A 20,715-nucleotide genomic window follows, 5' to 3' on the forward strand; every position below is an offset into this window, starting at 1 on the left:
GGGAAATTTCTTTCTATCCAAGAACACATACTTCTTACTGCTGGTGAACAGCACAGCAAGTTGAATGACTTTTCAGGTAACTAATAGGCTGCTTGGTCTTTCATTTTTAGCCAGTGCATTCAGTTGGGAACAAGTCAGTGCTCTATCTTTAAAGAGACTAGCACTTTACTGAATTAATACCTGGGACTTCTCCTCAAGTAGAAAAGCCTTTTTTCCCATTTTCCTTTCTTCTTTTTCAGCAATCTGTAAAGCTCCACCACCTAGTTGAGTCACATAATAGCATTACAGTCTCTGTATGTGGGAGAAGAGGTAAGTCTCATTATTTTAGATCTGTGTGTTGTTCATAAGGAATCAAAACGGGATTTAAACTTGTATTCCTGGTTGTTGCTACTACTTTCCTCTTCGTGTGTGTGTGTGTGTGTGTGTGTGTGTGTGTGTGTGTGTTTCTGGTGCACTTACTTAAAGGAATGAAGGACTTGAGATGTTTTCACCTTAAAAAGAACTTTACTGAGGTAAAATTGACATACAATAAGCTGAACATATTTAAAGGATACAATTTGATAGATTTTGACTTATGTACATCCTTGTAACTATCTATGAAACTATTACCACAATAAAGATAATGACTATCCATTGCCCCCAAAAGTTCCTTCTGTCTGTAACCTCTCCCTACCCAACCCCATCCTCAAGCAACTGCCTTGCGTGTTTAGAATTTTATATAAATGGCATTGTACAGTGGGCATTTTTTGTCTTTTATAAGATATTTTGGGTTAATTTTACTGGAATCAAAGTTAATTATTTTAAAATGCATCTATTTTATTAAGTATATCAATAGTTTATTCCTTTCTATTTCTGAGTAGAGTCCCAGTGTATGGATAGACTAGTTTGTACACCCATTCACCTACTGATGGAAATTTGGGTTGTTTCTAGTATTGGGCTATTATAAATAATGCCTCTATGAAAATTTGTGTACAAGTTTTTGCATGGACATCCACTTTCATTTCTTATGGGAAAATACATAACTGTGGGGCGCCTGGCTGGGTCAGTCCGTTAAGTGACCGACTTTGGCTCTGGTCATGATCTCGCGGTTTGTGAGTTCGAGCCCCGCGTCAGGCTCTGTGCTGACCGCTCGGAGCCTGGAGCCTGCTTCGGATTCTGTGTCTCCCTCTCTGTCTGCCCCTCTCCTGCTTGCTCTCTGTCTCTCTCACAAAAATAAATAAACATTTAAAAAAAGAAAAAGAAGAAGAAAAAGAAAATACAAAAGTGCGAAATGGCTAGGTCATATGGCAGGTAAGTGTTTAACTTTTTAAGAAACTGCGAAATTGTTTTAGAAAGTGTTTGTACTATTTTACATTCTTAACAGCAGTGTATGAGAACTGCAGTTGCCCCATACTCTTATCTGCACTTGGTATGCTCAGTCTTTTTAATTTCAGCCATTTTTAACAGGTGTGTAATAATATCTCATTGTAATTTTAATTTGCATTTCCTCAATGACTCATGGCACTGACCACTTTTTCAAGTGCTTATTTTCTACGTATGTATTTTCTTTGGTGAAGTTAAAATTTTTGTGCTGCTAGATTCACTTTTATTAATTGACTTTTGAGATTTCTTTCTGTATTCTGAATACAAATCTTTTGTCACAAAGATGCCTTGCAAATATCTTTTTCTCACTCTGGGACTTAGCTTTCCATTCTCTTTACAGTGTCTCCCAAAGGGTGGATATTTCTACTTTTGTTAAGGTCCAGTTTATCAAATTTTCCTCTTGTGGATCATGCTTTTGGTGTCAGATCTAAGAAATCTTTGTCTAATCCAAGGTTATCAAGCTTTTCTGTGCTGTCCTAATGTAAATAAGTGCTTAATACATAAATTCTTAATGAATATTTACTCAATAAATTGATGTGAGGTATTTTTTATTTGAAAATGTATTTTTATAACCATACAATGGGAAATATTGGTTATTTTCTTTTTTTCAATTTTAAAAGTTTTATTTAGATGTATTTTATATAACCTATAATATTTAATTTTTAGAAAGAGTGCTATTTTTTTTAAGTATAATTTATTGTCCAATTTGCTTCCATACAACACCCAGTGCTCATCCCAACATGAGACATCCTTTGCAAAATGAAGGGTTACAAGCTGGTACCTTCCTTGGAAATCCCCCACATTTGGGAAATTTGTTAAAGGTTAGGGTAGATTGAACAGATTTAACAATATTTAACAACTTTGTTGCATATGAAGTTGGGGAGTACAAGTAGGACACTTTCCTAAAGGACTGAATAGTCTGAATAACTCATTTCATCAAGAAATAATCCATAGTTTTCAAAATGGGATAGTAATTATGAATATAACCTGGTGGCAAAATTCTAGTCTTTCTTTATCCAACCCTTAGGTTGGAACACACCTGGTTCTCAGGAGGAGAGAGGGCTATAATTAACAACTACAATGCATACTTTTCTATCACCCAGACAAGCAACAAAAAGCCATAAAATTTGTAGCCCAAACAGAAACGATTTGGGTCCCAGGATCATAATGTTACATAGAATGCAGGGTGATGCCCCCTGTCACCCTTCCTCTCAGACCTCCAAGTGATGGGGTTCTTTCCAAAAGGGGAATGTCCTTCATGAGAGAGAAAAAAAGCCACATTCAGATTAAATTAAGTGCCGTGTTTTTGTTTGAACAATTGGTAGCAAAAACCAGGCTGTTTGCTTAGCTTTATTTACTTATGGTGGCTAAGAGTTTGGGGTTGCTGCTGGCAAATTGGGTGCTTAGCAGGGTTTATAACCAACTTAGCTTTGGTGAGTGGAAGAACACGTCTTTGAACTCATAAATAATCAGCAACACTGCCACTATATTCCTTTCATGAGACAATCGGTGAAGTCCTTGGTGGCTAGCTGATAACCATGAATGTATTGTTTTTGTTTCTGTTTTTCTCCAGGTGTAAAAGGCCTCCTCCAGACTAGACATCATTAATGAGGATTCTAATGGACAAATATACTTTCAATCTTTCAGGACAATCCTTTGCTTCCTACTGTAAATTAGTATCGATCTGGTCTTCTAGTTATTTCTCCTTTCAGGCACAATAGGAAAATTAATGTAATAAGTAAAGTTCTGCCTGCTGTGAAGCTTTTCTTCTTCACGGTCATTCTGGGACCCTTTTAAGCCAGGATCTAAAACCATGAAATATTTGGGATTCTTTCTTGTCTGTTAATGATCACAAAAAAAACTTCGCCTGAGGTCTTTGATGTACAATGAGGAACAGACAACAGAATGACAAAATTGGGAAGACATGTTGGGAGATGAGAAAAATGTTCTTAAAATTCACTTGGATTTTAAAAATCTGATTGAGTCTTATTTTGTTTATAACTCTTCTACTTGATAATTGAATCTTGTTGGAAACTCATAATTTATAACGGCCAGTCATATCAGATAACGTTAAATTCATGATAGACAGGTAAAGGTTCTGGTTTTTAGTCTCCCTCAGAGATTAATAGAAACAAACAAACAAAAACTACATTGGATTCTAGAATGTTCATAGTTTTAGGTTTCTTATTTAGATCTATATTGTATTTTGAATTTTTTTAAAGATTGAAGTTCATTTTTTTTTTTTTTTTTTTTTTTTTTTTTTTGCAAATAGACATTCAAATGTTCCAATATCATTTGTTGAAAAGACTATCCTTTCTTCACTCAGTTGCCTTTGCATCTTGGTAAAAAATCGGTTGTTCTTATACAGGCGGATCTGTTTCTAGACTCCCTATTCTATCTATTCTACTGATCTGTCTGTCTTTATACCAAAGCCACAAGGTGGCTTTATAATTAGTCTTAAAATAGCATAATGTAGTCATCCAACTTTGTTCTCTTTTTCAGAGTTGCTTTGGTGATATTGGGCCCTTTGCATTTTCATAGGACTGTTAGAATCATCCTGTCAATTTCTAACAACAACAAAAAAAACCATGATGAGATTTTGATTAGGATTGTGTGAAATCTGTAGATCAATTTGTGGAAAGTTGACATATTAATAAATTTGAGTCTTCTGACCTATGGACATAGTATGTCTCTCCATTTATTTGATTTTGGTTAATTTGGTCTTCTTTCTCTCAGCAATATTTCACAGTTTTTGGTGTGTGGGCCTTACACATTCTCTCTAAGATTCATTCCTAAATATTTCATGATTTTGATGGTCTTGTGAATGGTATTTTTAAATGTAAATGTTCAATTGTTCATTTGCCAGTAGTTTCCTCAAATGCATGTGATGATTCATCTCTAAGCACTCTTGGGTCTGTATTCTGAACTCATAGAGACCTCTGGATTTTGTCTGGGTTCCCCTTCCCTGCACAGTGGCCTGGGAAGTCTCTAAAGGCAGTAAGCTAAGCAATTGCAAGGCACCTTCACTTGTTTTCTGTCTTTTGTTGCTTATGTTCAGTGCCCCAAAACCATTGTTTCACATATTTTGTATGGGTTTGGTTGTTTCTGGTGGGAAGATAAATCTGTTCTTTTTTACTACTTCTTGGCTGGAAGTGAATCTTGACCTTTTAAAAATAACCTGGTCATTTTCTTGCTTAATTTTTTATGATGAAACATTTCGCATACAGACAATAATGGAGAGAATACAATAATGACACCCATGTAGCTTTCACTCAGAATCAATGATTATCAGCTCATTGAATCTTTTTTTTTCCAACTGTCTTACTACCTCCTTCACTCTAGATTTATTTTGTTGCTATTCCAGATATCACGTGATTTCATTTGAAAAAAATTCAGTATATATGCAAAATATAACAATTCCTTTTAAATTTCTTTACCTAAAAAAAATAAAGTAGCTCCATAATTTAAAAAATCAATTATATAGAAGTATTCAAACTTTCTTAGTTGAGTCACCAGTGTGTGTTTATACATGTATATACATCTTCAAATCAGGATCTAAATAAAGTCCACATACTGCAAATGATTGGTTAGTCTCCTCTAGTTTATTTTTTATAATAATTTTTTAAATGCTTATTTTTAGAGAGATAGAGCATTGGAGAGAGAGAGAGAGAGAGAGAGAGAGAATTCCCAGCAGGCTCCACACTGTCAGCATGGAGCCGACTTTCACAAACTGTGAGATCATGACCTGAGCCCAAATCCAGAGTCAGATGCTTAACCAACTACACCACCCAGGGGCCCCAAGTCTCAAGTTTATTTTAACTACACATTCCCTCCTCCATATCTTACATTTTCCTTGCACATTTTTTTGTTGTTGTTGAAGAAAGGAAGTGCTTCATCCTGTGGGTTCTACAGTTTGGGTTATGTTGATTGCATATTCATAAAATTATTTAACTTGATTTTCTATTGCTTGCAATTCCTGTAAATTGGTAGTTAGATCCAAGGCTTGAGTTTTTGGCAAGAATACTTTATAGTTGATATAGTGAACTTTTTTTTAAGTTTATTTATTTATTTTGAGAGCGAAGGAGAGAGAGAACTCATGAGCAGGGGAGAGGCAGAGAGAGAGAGAGAGAGAGAGAGAGAGAGAGAGAATCTCAAGAAGGCTCCACATTGTCAGAGCAGATGTGGGGCTCAATCTCAGGATGGTGAGATCATCCTGAGCTGAAATCAAGAGTCAGACCTTTCACCAACTCAGCCACCCAGGCACTCTGATATTGTGAACTTCTAAAATGGGAGGTGCATACTATCTGATTATCTTCTTTTTGTGACATTAGCAAACAAATGTTTATGACCTAGATTTACTATTTCATTAGGAGTTTGAAATTTCTACTTGTATCATACCATCTTCACATACTAAGCGTAATAGTTCAGTAAAGAAAAACCCTCCTCAACTATTTCATTACCCTGAGATTCAGTTTGTTTAAGAAATAAAAGATTAATATTTGATTATTTTTTTTTTATGTACCAGCTTTCAAAATAATGGGTTGATCCTCTAGCATTATCCAAAGAATTTTTTTTTTAGAGTCAATATGGATGTATAATGTTAAACGTTGTTGGTATATTTCTCTCCATGGCAATTTTTATTCTTATTGTGCTCAAATTGTCTCATCTTTGGCCGTTGAGTGCCTCCTCAGGTTGGCTTCTGAATTCTTTTGCCATGACTTCAGCAGTCTTTGAAAATTTTATTGCTTTCTGATATGGTATGATATTCCACGTTCATCTGGAACAGTTCTGCTCTAAACCTGGACACATCCATTTTTCCAAAGAGCTCTTAGTAATTAATGGTAGTTAGAGACCTCAAACAGTGCACTGGAAGTGCTCGTTTCTACGTGTTAGTCACTGTTGCTAGGCCTTTTTAGGAGACAGATGTAGGAAATAATTTATTTCTTTTTTTAAATGTTTATTTATGTTTGAGAAAGAGAGAGAAACAGAGTGTGAGCAGGGGAGGGGCAGAGAGAGAAGGAGACATGGAATCCGACACAGGCTCCAGGCTCTGAGCTGTCAGCACAGAGCCCAACGCAGGACTCGAACTCACGAACCGCGAGATCATGGCCTGAACCGAAGTCAGCACTTAACTGACTGAGCCACCCAGGCACCCAGGAAATAATTTCTTAAAGATACAATACATTATGAGTTCATACTGGCCTTTCTAATTCAAGTTTAGAGCTATGGGCTTTTTACTTAACTTTGTTGATTGTTGATTGTTGATTGTTGATTGTCTCTCCTTTCTCTATCTCAAGTGTCCTGATTCTCAATGATAGCAACAAATTACTCATTTGCTCTGTTCCTTATACACACTAATCTTAGAATAGCAAACCAAGACACCCTGCGGGAATGTAATTCCTAAAAACAATTTCATGTTTTGTTGGAATTCTTCTTTTCTCCCACTTATGATATGCCATTTCAAATGTACAAATTATACATTTTTAAAAAAAAAAATTATGTTTCAGAGTTACTCAAAATGATTCTTCTCTGTTTATGTCAACAATTTGATAGGGTCATCCCATTCATTTTGCCTTAGGTTTTTAGTGTTAGCTTTTCAAATTTGTTTTTTGTATTCCCTTATGTAGATATTACACAAATATATATTGTATAAAATATAAATGTATAAATTTAATAAAATTATATATATAATGTATAAATTATAAATTAGATAAAATGTGTATTATGATTACATAAACTATCTGCATGGTTCAAAAGATCTTAAAGGTCTTAAATCCATAAGACAAGACATTTGGGAGAGTCAGGCTCCTATCCCTCTTTATCTACCTTGTATAATCTCTATAGGAATCATTTTTGTTTGCTTTTGATTTATTCTTACATTTAACGGATACAAAAGTTATATATAATATCCATATCTGTATCGCATGTATCCAGAAGATTATATATATTTATGCTGCTGTTTAGATGACAGGGATATACCATACACATTTAACTTACATTTCCTGGTGTGTATGTTTTACATGCTTTATTTTAATTGAAGTATAGTTGACATAGAATGCTATATTAGTTTCAGGTGTATTTATATACTTAACTGTGTTTCATAGAGAGTCTTTCATAATGGGATAAAGAAATAGTTTTCGTGTGTGATTTCAGCTGTATAGTACTCTTGTGTATGGCGGAGCCATTGTTTATTCAACCAATTCTCTATTGAAGTATGTTTTTTATTGTTGTTTTTTAGTTTTTACTATTACAGATAGTGCTGAAGTAAAAAGGCTTGTTGTGCATATGTCTTTTCATATTGCCACCAGTTTGTCTTTGGCATTGATTTCAAGAAGTAAAATTGCTGAGTTAAAGGATGGATGTGTGTATGTACTTTTGCTAGGTACATATTGCTAAATTTCTTTCCATGGAGATGGTACCAACTTGCATTTGCACCAGAAATTGTGAGAGTGCCTGTGTCTTCATGGCCTTGTCAACGGACTATGCCGGCAAACTTTTAGATTTTTCTAATTAGATAGATGGGCAATGTTATATGTATATGTTTATTTATTTTTTCTTTTTTAAGGGAATAACTTGACTCTTAGAGAAAAGTTGCCAGAATAGTTCAAATAACTTTTTCCCTGAGCAATTTGAGAGTAAGTTGCCAAACTAAGGCTCCATGACTCTTACCTATTTTAGTGTGTGTTTCTTAAAGACAAGGACGTTCTTCTACATAAATGACAGTGTAGCCGTTAATATCAGGAAGTTAATATTGATATATTAATAGAAACTGATACTCAGACCCTATTTGAATTTTCCCAGTGGTTAATAATGTTCTTAATAGAAAAGGATTTGGGATCACACAATGGTGTTGTTCAACATATCTCTTTATTTTTCAATCTTCCCTTGATTTTCATGACTTTGATTCCTTTCACTCTGATTATTTTGTAGAAAGTCTCACAATCTGGATTTGTCTGATGTTTCCTAATAGTTAAATTCAGGTTATGCATTTTTGGCTGGATATCACAGAAGTGATGCTATGTCCTTGTTGCTTCCTCTCAAGTGCTACATAATTTAAATTTGTCCTATTACTGGTGATGTTAATTTGGATTACTTTGCTAAATAGTACCTGCCAGGTTTCTCCACTGTAAATTTACTCTTTTCCCCTTTGTAATTAATAAATATTTTGTTGAGAGATACTTTGAGATGATATAAATAAACTCTCCTCATTAAATTTACCCACTAGTTGTAGTATCCATTGCTATTTCTTGGCTAAATTATTACTTTGATGGTTGCCAAATGGTGATTTTCTAATTTTATCTTTTCTCCTACATTAATTGTAAAGTTACTGTAGGAAAAAACTATCTTTCTCCTCATTTATTCATCCATGTGCTTATATCATATGGACTCATGAATTCCTATTTTATTTGATGGGTCATAGTTCATTTATCTTTATTTACTGTGATGCTCAAATTGTTACACATTTAGGCAGTGAAAGCCTGTTAAATTGGTTTTGATGTTTTTTCTTTCTCCGTATTTCCTTGAGCAACAAAATGTTCTAGCTTATATGATACTTTTCTTGACCCAGCCTTATAATCAGCCATTTCCTTAAGGAATAAGGATTCTTTTTGGGGAGAGGAATAGAATTTAGAAACCAAAATTTGGGCACTAGATATGCACATTATTATTGGGGTTTCACTGCTCCCAGGCCCTCCCAGAGAACAGAATTAGTGAATATATGTATATCAAAAGATAAGCAAACGTATTTTATATATGCGTGTTCTTACATACACATACATTTACATCTATATTATTTCCCTATTTATCTATTGAAAACTGTCAGTTTACATTGTTGTCTCTAATTCTAATCTAATACCAAAGAGTTTATTCTAGGTTTATTTCCATCTATATTTGTAAGTTCCTTTCTTTATGAGAAACCTGACTCCTATTAGCCTCATTATATCTACTTATTCTATCAATCCCTGCTGAGCGGAACCCAACATCCATCATTACTGATGCCCTCCCCTACTTCCATGTAGACCCCTTTTTCACCCTTCTTGGATTCCAACATCCCACACCAGGCCACTGTCACCAATGTGGCCCTTCTCTCCCTCCTTGGGCTCTGACACCCTGCACCGGGTCATGTAAACACCTGTCCATTCTGCTTAGGCTCCAAAACTTGTAGCAGGCTGCCCCCACACCCCACACCACCCAACCTTCTGCAAGGATGCCTATCTTATTTAACCCCTCTAGCTTTAGGATGGAGCAAGGAAGGAAAAAAGTAAAAGAAAGCAGACGGGAGGAAAGGAAGAAAGGTAGGTAGGAGGGAAGGAACTTTCATTTTTTAAATTATGAGTAAGAATGAGATCTCTTCAAATGTTTAGCATGCCATTTGCATTGTGCGTATGCCTCTATGCGTATGTGTGTGTGTGTGTGTGTGTGTGTGCATGTATGAACTGTTAACATCTCTAGCAATTTTGCTATAGTCATTTGCTGTACATCTCTTTTTTCAGGAATTCTTTATATATTAGGAATATTAATCTTTTGTAATATAATGTACTGTAAATTTCAAATATGTTTTCTAAACTTGTCTTTAGGTTTTTTCTCTGTTTTCATTTTATGCAATTTATTACTTTTTTCTCTTATTGTTCTCAGATTTTGAATCAACATTGAGGAATAGTTTCCTTTTTTAAAAATATAATGTATTCTCAAGTTAGCTAACATACAGTGTATATAGTGTGCTCTTGGCTTCAGAAGTAGATTCCCACGATTCACTGCTTACATACAACACCCAGCCCATTCCAACAAATGCCCTTCTCAATGCTTATCACCCATTTTCCCCTCTCCCCTACCCCCTCATCAACCCTCAGTTTGTTCTCTGTATTTAAGAGTCTCTTACGGTTTGCCTCTCTCGCTGTTTGAAACTATTTTTCCCCTTCCCTTCCCCCACGGTCTTCTGTTAAGTTTCTCATATTCCACCTATGAGTGAAAACATGATATCTGTCTTTCTCTGCCTGACTTATTTCACTGAGCATAATACCCTCCAGTTCCATCCACGTTGCTTTTTCATTGATTTCCAATTAAGCTAGATGTTGGACTAGTTGTTGTGAGAAAAAAATCTGACTTGACTCTGCCATCTCACACTTTCAGCTGGAATCCAAGAGCTGGAATCACGCTTCCTGGTACCCGGAGATCTATTAATTTTGACGGGGAACAAAGTGCAAATGCCATGCGATGCCATCCTGATTGATGGCAGCTGTGTGGTAGATGAAGGCATGCTGACAGGTACGGTTCTGTCTCACGACTTACAGCCTTGGCAAGCTCTCCCAGGTTCCTTCTCTATCAGAACAACAGTGGCAAAGCTGGGGCTTGCTGTGGGATATTACACTCCCACAATTCTTACTTGACTGTCCTGCTCTGGATGGGAGAGTTCAAATTAAAGCTGCTTTCTGTGTCCTATGTTTGATACAGTTGTAATTTTCTGAGTGCTTAGCATTTTCTTCTTGAACAAAGGTTATTGCAACCCTGTCGCTTTACCTTAAAAGACTGTAGAGATCATTAGACATTTCAAATCATCTGTGACTTTTATGTTCCATATTTTCACATAAATTATATTTTTTGATAAACTTGGAAGATATGAAAGCTATTGATGACATCCTGAAACCCAGAAGGTCAAGTCCAAGCTCTTCCCTGCCTTGGCTTGAATATGTGAAAAGGTTCACGACAAAGGATTTGTCACACATCTGCTGCCTGAAAACACACTGGGACTTTAGGACTAATTGAATTTCATTTTTAAGTAGTATGCTGCTAGAGCAGGGAGGGACCTTAGAGGTCACTGCATCTCATGGATATGGAAGCTGAGGTCCAGAGAGAAGAGACCTTGAGATCACAGTGCTTCAAGTTCTCACGAGTGCACATTTGAGGAGATGTTGTGCCAACATTTCTGTAAGATAAAGAAGAATCATAAAGTTTTTTTCACAGATGGACTAGGGGGCTGAGAAGACACATTGACATACTGTGGTTCCCACTGAAGCCAAAATTGAATCCATTTCTCTAGGACAGACCAGGAAGGCATGAAATGGAGACAAGAACATGTATCTTTCTTCTATGTAACTTTACCAAAAAATGTTTTTTTATTTTTTTATTAAAAAAGGTTTTTTTAATGTTTATTTATTTTTGGAGACAGAGAGAAACAGAGCATGAACAGGGGAGGAGCAGAGAGAGAGGGAGACACAGAGTCGGAAACAGTCTCCAGTCTCTGAGCTGTCAGCACAGAGCCCAACATGGGGCCCGAACTCACGAACTGTGAGATCATGACCGAGCCAAAGTCAGACACTCAACCGACTGAGCCACCCAGGCGTATGGTCTCCCCCCACCCCAATTTTTTTAATGCGTGGCAGGCCATGTTTCTTCATATAAGGAATCCGTAGATTTGTAAAATTCCTTTAGTGCTGGGACCTCTGCAATGCTAAGTACCTTTCTTCTGGCAAAAAGTGGCCCTACTACAGTGGGACATATCTCTGACTTTGTACTGCCCACTTTTCAAAGGCCAGTGGAAGGCTTTACAAGGTTTATTCCACAGATCAGACCCTAATTACTTCCTCAACGTCATTCACCACCCTGTATTAGCACTTCAGCCCACTGCCATCTGCTCCTTCCATGTCACTGGCAGCAGTCACCCATGTCCCAATTGCCAAACCCAATGGATTCTTTAGATTTCTCTTCTTGTTGACCTCTCTGCTGCCTTTGATGATTCTGACCATCTTTCTTTTTGGAAAACTCTCTTCTCCCTAACTGTCCAAGATAGCGCCCTGCCCATGCTGCTCCTGATTGTTGGTAGTGCTCAGAGCTATGTCCTAGTCCTATCCTCTTCTATCCTCACTCTTGGTCCCTCAGTAATCTTCTCTCTCCTGTGACTTTAATCATAGCCTGTAAGGTGGTGAACTTTGACTAAATGTCTCTGGTCTAGGCTTCTCCCTTGAACTCCAGACTCAAATAAATAAATGCAAGACGTCTCAACATAGCCATCCCACAAGACATCTCCAACTCATGGTGAACATAAAGCAACTCTTCCTTCCTCCTATAATCCCTCTGTTGATGACTAATGCCACCCTCTGCTCATTTCCCCAAGTTGGAAACCAAGAAGCCATTTTGAATTTCTCTGTTCCTATGACCTCCCAATATAAAACTCTCCCCAAGTTTTGTAACTTCTTACCTTCTTATTTCTCAGCTCCTGGACTTCCTTTTACTCTCACTGCCTGCTGCCATAAGTCAGACTTTGTTCTCTCCATCTGGATGTCCAGCTTCCAACCTCACCAGACTTCAATCCATTCCCTGTACTGCAGATAGAGTACTCTCTCTCGTACATGAATATATTACTCTCCTGAAAAAAACACTTAAATATCTCCCCACTCCCTTCTGCCACTAATGCCTACAAAAACCATGTAAACACTTAAATATGTGCACCTAGGGCTTCCCTGCTTTGGTTTCCTGCACAGGTCTCATGGCCCCTCACTCCCCATGCCCCACATTCTGGACCTCACAACTTGCTATTCCCTACACAGCTATTTCTAGCCTTCTTTAATGTCCTTGTTGGATGTTACAATACTTATAGTATTTATAATACATTATTCTTATTTATTGGGACTAAAAGTCTCCTAAAAAACAATCTCCTTGTATCCCTAATACCTAGGGTTGTCCCTGCCACCCCCTGCAGGCTTATAACAAACGTCCACCGCATGCCTAGTGAGTGCATACGTGATTTAAATGAGATGTTTGTTTTCTATAGGAGAAAGTATTCCAGTCACTAAAACTCCATTGCCCAAGATGGAGAGCTCCATGCCCTGGAAAACGCAGAGTGAAGCCGACTATAAAAGGCATGTCCTTTTCTGTGGGACAGAGGTTATCCAAGCTAAGGGAGCGTGCTCCGGGACCGTGAGGGCGGTGGTGCTGCAGACTGGTGAGTGAGCATCCCTTCTTTGGTATGTTACTTTAATGAAATATTTTTGCTCAGTGTGTCTAGTGCCTGAAATCTATTAGGTAAGCAATAGTCTTTCGATAACGAACCAAACCTATTAAAGTTCCATATTTCAAGTGTGAATTGCACTATGGCACATGCCTTTTAGTCAACAAAATACCTATGACAATAATTACTATTAACATGTTTTGTAGTTTAGAAACTATCTCTATATATCAAACCTGCACAGCAAAGATGCTTGTTCCCACTTCGTACATAAATAGGCTGAGGTCAGCACAATCTGAACAAACTTAAAAAAAAAAAAATCACATAGCTAGTCACTGAAAGACCTGGGTCTAGAACTTAGATCTTTTAGCCCCAAATCCCAAGTTTTTCTAGCCAGGGTTAGAAATTGAAAACTTAGGCGCCTGGGTGGCTCAGTCGGTTAAGCGTCCAACTTCAGCTCAGGTCATGATCTCACGGTTTGTGGGTTCAAGCCCTGCATTGAGCTCTGTGCTGACAGCTCGGAGCCTGGAGCCTGTTTCGGATTCTGTGTCTCCCTCTCTCTCTGCCCCTTCCCCACTCGTGCTCTGTCTCCCTCTGTCTCAAAAATAAATAAACATTAAAAAAATTTTTAAAAAGAAATTGAAAACTTGACACTGAAAAGTATTAGAAATTAAGTCCATCAGTATTTACTGGGTCCTATGGTTTAATTTCAAGTAACGTGTGTGTGTGTGTGTGTATGTGTGTGTGTGAGTCGTTTCCTTAAAATGAAGTTATATTGGGCAAGGCTGTGTTCTGATCCCAGTGTGGTGGTTTCCTATCTCTGGGTCACATTGATTTTGAAAGTAGAGAGAAGAAAGATCAGAAGGGAATAGGCTCTGAAAAAGTAAGATATTTCCATTCTAGCACTCAGGTGTCTTCCCAATTATCCTTTAATTGTGTTTGGGTTTAAGCACTGTTGAAATATCTCTAGAGAAAAACAAAGGCCATGTTGAGGCTTAGAAGCGTGCTAGTAGTAAGATTTGTCATCCTAAGAATGTGGATTGTGTGTTTGTTACTTCAGGATTCAACACTGCAAAAGGCGACCTCGTGAGATCCATTCTGTACCCGAAGCCAATGAATTTTAAGCTTTACAGGGATGCCATCAGGTTCCTCCTGTGCCTTGTAGGGACAGCAACCATTGGGATGATCTATACTTTGTGCGTCTATGTGCTCAACGGGGTAAGTTGCTTTTGTTCTTTTACTACATGCACACGTAACACTCATGGAGGTATAATTTATACTCTGCATGTTAACCTTAATCTCAGCTATGGTTTATAAACCTGGGAAACAAAGCCAAACACTGATACCTGCACATGTACTCACAGTTCACCAATATGAGAGATTGATCCCCAAGTAATATTATAACAATCAGAACTAGAGGGGCAAGTCGCTGTTTCCTGAGCTACCAACAGTGCCTCTCATCTTCTACACTTCTTACACCATTTTTTCATTTTCGATCTGAGAATATGTTTATCCCAGTAACATAGTATTTTGGCATTACTAAATAAGGAGCTGAAAATAAAACCTGGATACCCCATGTTGGTGAGGCCATGGCAAATTTGTACATTGTTCTCTGCTGGTAGCAGCAATGACTCATTACAAACTGTTTCATTGCACTTTGGAAAATCTATGAGAGCCATAAACCGTGCATACTTTGTGACCCACTCATATCATTTCTGGGAATCTGACCTAAGGAAGTAAACAAAAAGGAGGAAAAAAGTCATATGCACCACGCTGTTCAGGACTGATTTACCTGTAATAGCTGAAGAGTGACTTTATGTCCCAGGAGCCTCCAGAGGAGGTGGTGAAGAAAGCCCTTGATGTCATCACAATTGCGGTCCCTCCTGCTCTACCTGCTGCTCTGACCACAGGCATTATCTATGCCCAGAAGAGGCTGAAGAAGAGAGGCATCTTTTGCATCAGCCCCCAGAGGATCAATGTATGTGGACAATTAAACCTTGTCTGCTTTGACAAGGTATGTGTGTTTCACCCTCATTATCATTGCCATTTTTATCATCGTTGTCATCGGGTAGAGGCGCTTCACACTTTTCTGGGGCAGGAAACACAGGATGTGTTATCTGCCTTCCTTTTATCTCTGGTTGGATGCGTAATCTAGGAAAGGCACGTCTCTTGAGCTTCCAGATTCTAGGGTTTAGAAGAGGGAGAGTAGGTACTGAATAAGCAGGTCTTTGAAAGTCCTTCCAGCTCTAGTATTCTAAAACACAGTTAATTAAGGTAGCATTCTGTCCCTCCCCAGACAAAACCACATACAAGGAACAAAACTTAAACCCTTCACTATGGTCCCTGCTTGACCACTACCATGGTCAAGGATATTGCCTAGCGTATAGTCAGTGCCCAATAAATATTTATTGGTTTAATAATGAATAAATAAATAATTAATAATGATAATGATGAATAATAATGAATAATGCATAATTATGAATAAATAATAATTAATCATAATAAATAATGAATGAATTAAAAAGGGAAGGATTTATTTAACTGTATTTTACTTGGGCAGTTGCACTTGGCTATAGGAAAGCTCCAATCAAATCCTTACTGTATTTTCCCATCTGTAGTATATTGCTTAAAATTATTCTTGACTATATGCCAGTTATTCCCAACCAGCCTCTTATTCTACCTCCTCCTGCATATATTCTTTTGGTCTGGTGTCTGCCTATACTGAGTGAGGGTAGGGGCTGTGAGAGCGTAAGGCAGGGATGATGGGCTGTCTTGTGTCCAGGTCTTCATTTATAAAGGGGATTGATGACTGCAGAGAGAGGTCAATGCCTTTGAAAGAAGTTTAACATTACAGTTCTCCTGGTAAGGAGAGGCACAGTCCTGTGGGCCATGGGAGGAATGGCAAGTTTGGATAAGGGATCTGAGGAAATGCCTAGACCAAGGCCTTTACTGGGGTCTCTACGGGGAAGGCAGGTCAGGGCAGGGTAAACAGCTTATGACTGGCTAGTTTGAACGATTTGGGTGAGCTTTGGGCTGCAGGGTGGTCTCTGGCCCTTGGCCCCAGGATGATGAAGGCAGCAGACTATTGCCTCCCGAGGAGTAGGGGGCCAGGTAGATGATTAGTTTGCATGTCAAAGGCACGCGGAGTCCCTTACTATCTCTAAGAATTGGCTAGCCCAGGAGATGGAGTCTTTCCTTAGAAAGGTTTTTTAAGATGTCAAATCATCATAATATATAGAAAATTAATACAACACAAGGGTATAATAGGCAGGTGAATATGGGCAAATGAGTGGATTTAGGAAAGCAATAGAGCCGGTGGTTTTGACCAGAGCAAGACGTCAGTAATGGGAGAGGTTTGTACACCTTTGCTATCTGGGTAAGACATTTGTACATACCTTTCAGGCAGTGCGGTACCTTTGAGAGTGGTTTTTGGTTCTGTTTTTGCTTTTTTAATTGTCGTTCTCCTTTTTCTTACTTTTGTTGTGGCAAAATGAACATTCCATAAAATTTACCGTTTTAACCATCTTTAAGTGGCTTTAAGTGCACTTACATTGTTGCGCAATCATCACCGCCATCCATCTTGAGAATTGTTCTATCTTCCCAAATGGAAACCCTGTGTCCATTAAACAGGACATTGAGGTTCTTGATGACAGAAAAGTAATAGGATCAGAGCTATATTACATGGTTACTGGACTATCAGAGAGACCTACCACGATCAGAAGGCTAACATGGCTCTTGCCAGCATTTCTGAATTATTTTGTGATCCAATTAGCATAACAAAGAAGAATGTTCTATTTGTGGGGTCATCTCATCCCTGCACTTGGCAAAAGAAGCAGGGGTGGGACAAATCATTATGACATGAATTTGCATAAAATAAGTAATAATTAGGGGTAATTATCATAATTTGCTCTTACTCTGTGTCAGACATTAAATCAAGCACTTTATTTGTATCATCTAATTTGACGTTCACAATAACCTCATCCGATTATAAGCACATTGTACAGGTAAGGGCTCCAAGTTTCAGAGGGATTAAATAACTCTCCCAGGTCATACAGCTAGTGTTTTAAACGAGTCCAAGCTCTTCATCATTATCCTGTACGGAGAGAAATACCAAAAAGCACCCTCTTTTACCTAACAGGTGTCAAAGAGCAAACCACCTGTTTAGAGCAGGGAAAAAGTCTACTCCCATTACTTATTTCTGATGACATACTTTTATCTTCTGCTGTAAAACCTGGGACTCACCCACTTTATAGCTCTTACAGGCTTACCAAGACTTTCCCATTAGATCCTCACAACCAGCCTCTGAAGTCTGTAAGACAGATACCGTTTTCTTCCTTTATTGCCAGCTTGGTACAACTGGTAGGAGCCGTCCAAGCTTCTGCCGAGGACCCCAGGATTCCCACCTGACTGTGTCCTTCCTTGAGGTGCTGATTTCAGTAACGTGTTTGTGACATATATTTCCCTGTTAAAACATACCTTATGGGCTGTCGCTTCAGAGTAAACCGAGCCCTCGTTTCTGTTTAGACAGGCACCTTAACAAGGGATGGTTTGGATCTCTGGGGAGCCGTACCCTGCGATAGGAGTGGGTGAGTACCTGGGACTGAATGCACTGGAGTTTCTCTTTTCCCAGAGAAAATACTCTGCATTTTCTCCTGAAAATTAATAATGAAGACATTTTGGCTTCAGAGCAGTGGTTGCCAGAGTGCCTTCATGTAATGTCTCTTTGGAGCACTTCCAAGTCTTACTGAAACATGCATAGCTCCCTACACCCTATCCCCTGCCCCATTCCACTCGCAAACCTAGGAGACAGAGGGGTTTCGCGTCTTTGCTAAGATGTGATTTGTAAAACCATTTTTAAATTTTTTTAATGTTTATTTATTTTTGAGCAAGCGAGAGGGAGAGAGAGAGAGAGAGAGAGAGCAGGGGAGGGGCAGAGAGAGAGGGAGACACAGAATCCAAAGAAGGCTCCAGGCTCTGAGCTGTCAGCACAGAGCCCAGATCATGACCTGAGCCAAAGTCAGATGCTTAACCAACTAAGCCACCCAGGCACCCTGCAAAAAAATCTTAAAACTGTAATTTGCTGTCAGCATATTAGTGAGGGGCCTGAAGTTGACCCAGTGTACCTGATTTGGAGAATACCAGGACACGGTCCCTCAGGGAGGTAACATTCCTTCTACAAACTGAAGCCTTTCAGTTTGCCTGGAAGGAGAACACTGCACTGACTTGTGCACAGTGAGTTTCAGGAAGAGCAGCAGCCGTGAACCCGTAGCTAATGCACTCATTTTCTTTGGTATTGCAGTTCTGGAAACTCCACCTTTTGGGTGCAGGGCAACTCCTCCTTTCTGGCCAGAAAAGACTCGTTTTTTTGGCAATTTTCAGCTCGGGGTGGTATGATTTGCATGGCTCTCTTGTGTGGCCCTCTTGTGGGCATGTCTGACATTGCACCCCCCCCCCCCCCCGCTTTTTCTGGTCACTACCTCCACTTGCGAACAGAACACGAACCATCTGACTTTTACATTTTTTTTTAAATGAAAGTATTTCCCCCGTATCCTCACATCCTCCATCACAAAAGCATCTAATACATAAAAGGTACATTGTGGTTCTTCTTATATGCAGGTGACCTATAATTTATCCACAAAATATTTTAATTACATGTGTGTAATACATTCTCATATGAAAATATTATTTATAAGCAAGTCTATTTCCTGGGTTAACAAATAGATTTCAGTGCTTCTAGCCACTTTGGTCCACAGGAGAAACTCTTATAAATATTAAACGTTCTCAAGTTCTTTTCATTTTGTCTCAAACATAGATTTAGATATAGACCTGGTCTTCCTGTTCATTTGTATGTTTCCGCTTCAGCTTCCACAAAAAATGTATGTATTTGTTCAAATACGTAAGCATCCTGAGAGTAGTTGGTCTTTTATTTATATTTGTGTTCCTAGTGCTGTAGCACTATACCAGGCACATGGGCACACATAACAGGTGCCCAGCAAATGTTTAATTAAAATGAACTTACTATGTTCCACCTTTTTTTTTTTTTAATGTTCCATCTTTTGAATGCTTTTCCACTTATTGAATTCAGGCATCCTCTTATTCACAAAACTTTCTTTTCTAAAAGTAACCTGTCAGGGGCGCCTGGGTGGCTAAGTCGGTTAAGCGGCCGACTTCAGCTCAGGTCGTGATCTCGCGGTCCGTGAGTTCGAGCCCCACGTCGGGCTCTGTGCTGACAGCTCGGAGCCTGGAGCCTGCTTCTGTTTCTGTGTCTCCCTCTCTCTCTCTGCCCCTCCCCTGTCCGCGCTCTGTCTCTCTCTGCCTTTCAAAAATGAATAAATGTTAAAAAGTAAATAAATAAATAAAGAAATAAATGTAACCTGTCAAATTGAAATTAAAACATTGATACAATGTTTAAGTTATTGATTGATTAATTAAGCCTGCTACTCTTGCTTCCTAAAAGGAAAATTTAAAATTTGAAAAGAAAGATTGCCAAATTTAATTAATAACATCAGAGAAAACCTACTCAATACTAGGTAGAAGTCAGCATTTGACTTACAGGCTATTAAATATCTTCTTGTAAAAGGTAAGCTCATCTTTAATAATTCTTTTCCAAAAATTCCTGCCCAATGTGCCAGATACTTCAAGAACCATTAGAAGGCCACCTGGGCTACTTGAGCAGGATCAATCATAAACATTCAAATAAAAATACAAGGACAAGGATGAGAGAGAGTTCTATTTATTTGTTATAAAAACAAGAGTTTGGCCCAGTCCCCAGGAACTCAGAATTATATATTCAGAATTACGTAGCAATGGCAATATGTGTGCCAACTTAAAAATAAGATTTTTTTCCCTTAATCTGTGTTTGCTTTTCAGTGTGAGCTTAAGCATCTGTGTTAATCACGCTGCTGGTGATTGCTTAATGTGTACTAAAATACTGGGGGACATGTTGGAAACCACTAAGACAACTTGAACTACTGATACATAATAATAAATATAATCAACAGGGTCAGTAATCAGCCAAGAGGTTTTTGAACTTGTAGGGAAACTTGAATGAGGAAGCCAGGAAGAAATACGCCTGGATTATGAGTTAGCTCTGTGATGGGGAGGCTTTCGGGAATAAAAGGCTAGAGCAAACTAAGGCCATATTTAAAGAAATTCAGTGTCCATATCATGGGAAATAATAATCTGATCCTGGAGAGCATGTTTTAAGACAAAATGTGACACATAAAAACTTTTCCAGTAATGAGTAATTAGGGTGGTAGAGAGGTCTGGAAACTGCACATTGGAGGCACAGCTAGAGGTCCTATGTAGCCCCAGAGGAAGAAGAGATAATAGGGCCACAGCTGAGCTGGTCCACAAATCTGAAACAAGAGCATGTAGACTCTGGCCCCTTGGAAGCACCTGCCCCTCTGAGG

General features: G+C 38.4%; 1 protein-coding gene across 3 annotated transcripts in view; it reads left to right on the top strand.

The window, feature by feature from the left end:
• Positions 1-20,715, top strand: part of ATP13A4 (ATPase 13A4) — a 124,021-nt gene that overhangs the window by 59,798 nt on the left and 43,508 nt on the right. For all 3 annotated transcript variants that reach the window (XM_078453119.1, XM_078453118.1, XM_078453120.1), the window contains 6 exons: positions 240-309; positions 10,492-10,626; positions 13,130-13,300; positions 14,364-14,521; positions 15,129-15,317; positions 17,828-17,889. In XM_078453119.1, coding sequence (XP_078309245.1) covers positions 240-309; positions 10,492-10,626; positions 13,130-13,300; positions 14,364-14,521; positions 15,129-15,317; positions 17,828-17,889 — 785 coding nt within the window. The remainder of the gene's footprint in view (positions 1-239; positions 310-10,491; positions 10,627-13,129; positions 13,301-14,363; positions 14,522-15,128; positions 15,318-17,827; positions 17,890-20,715) is intronic.

This window comes from Panthera onca, chromosome C2, assembly GCF_046562875.1.
Source record: "Panthera onca isolate mPanOnc1 chromosome C2, mPanOnc1 haplotype 2, whole genome shotgun sequence".
Lineage (NCBI taxonomy): Eukaryota > Metazoa > Chordata > Mammalia > Carnivora > Felidae > Panthera > Panthera onca.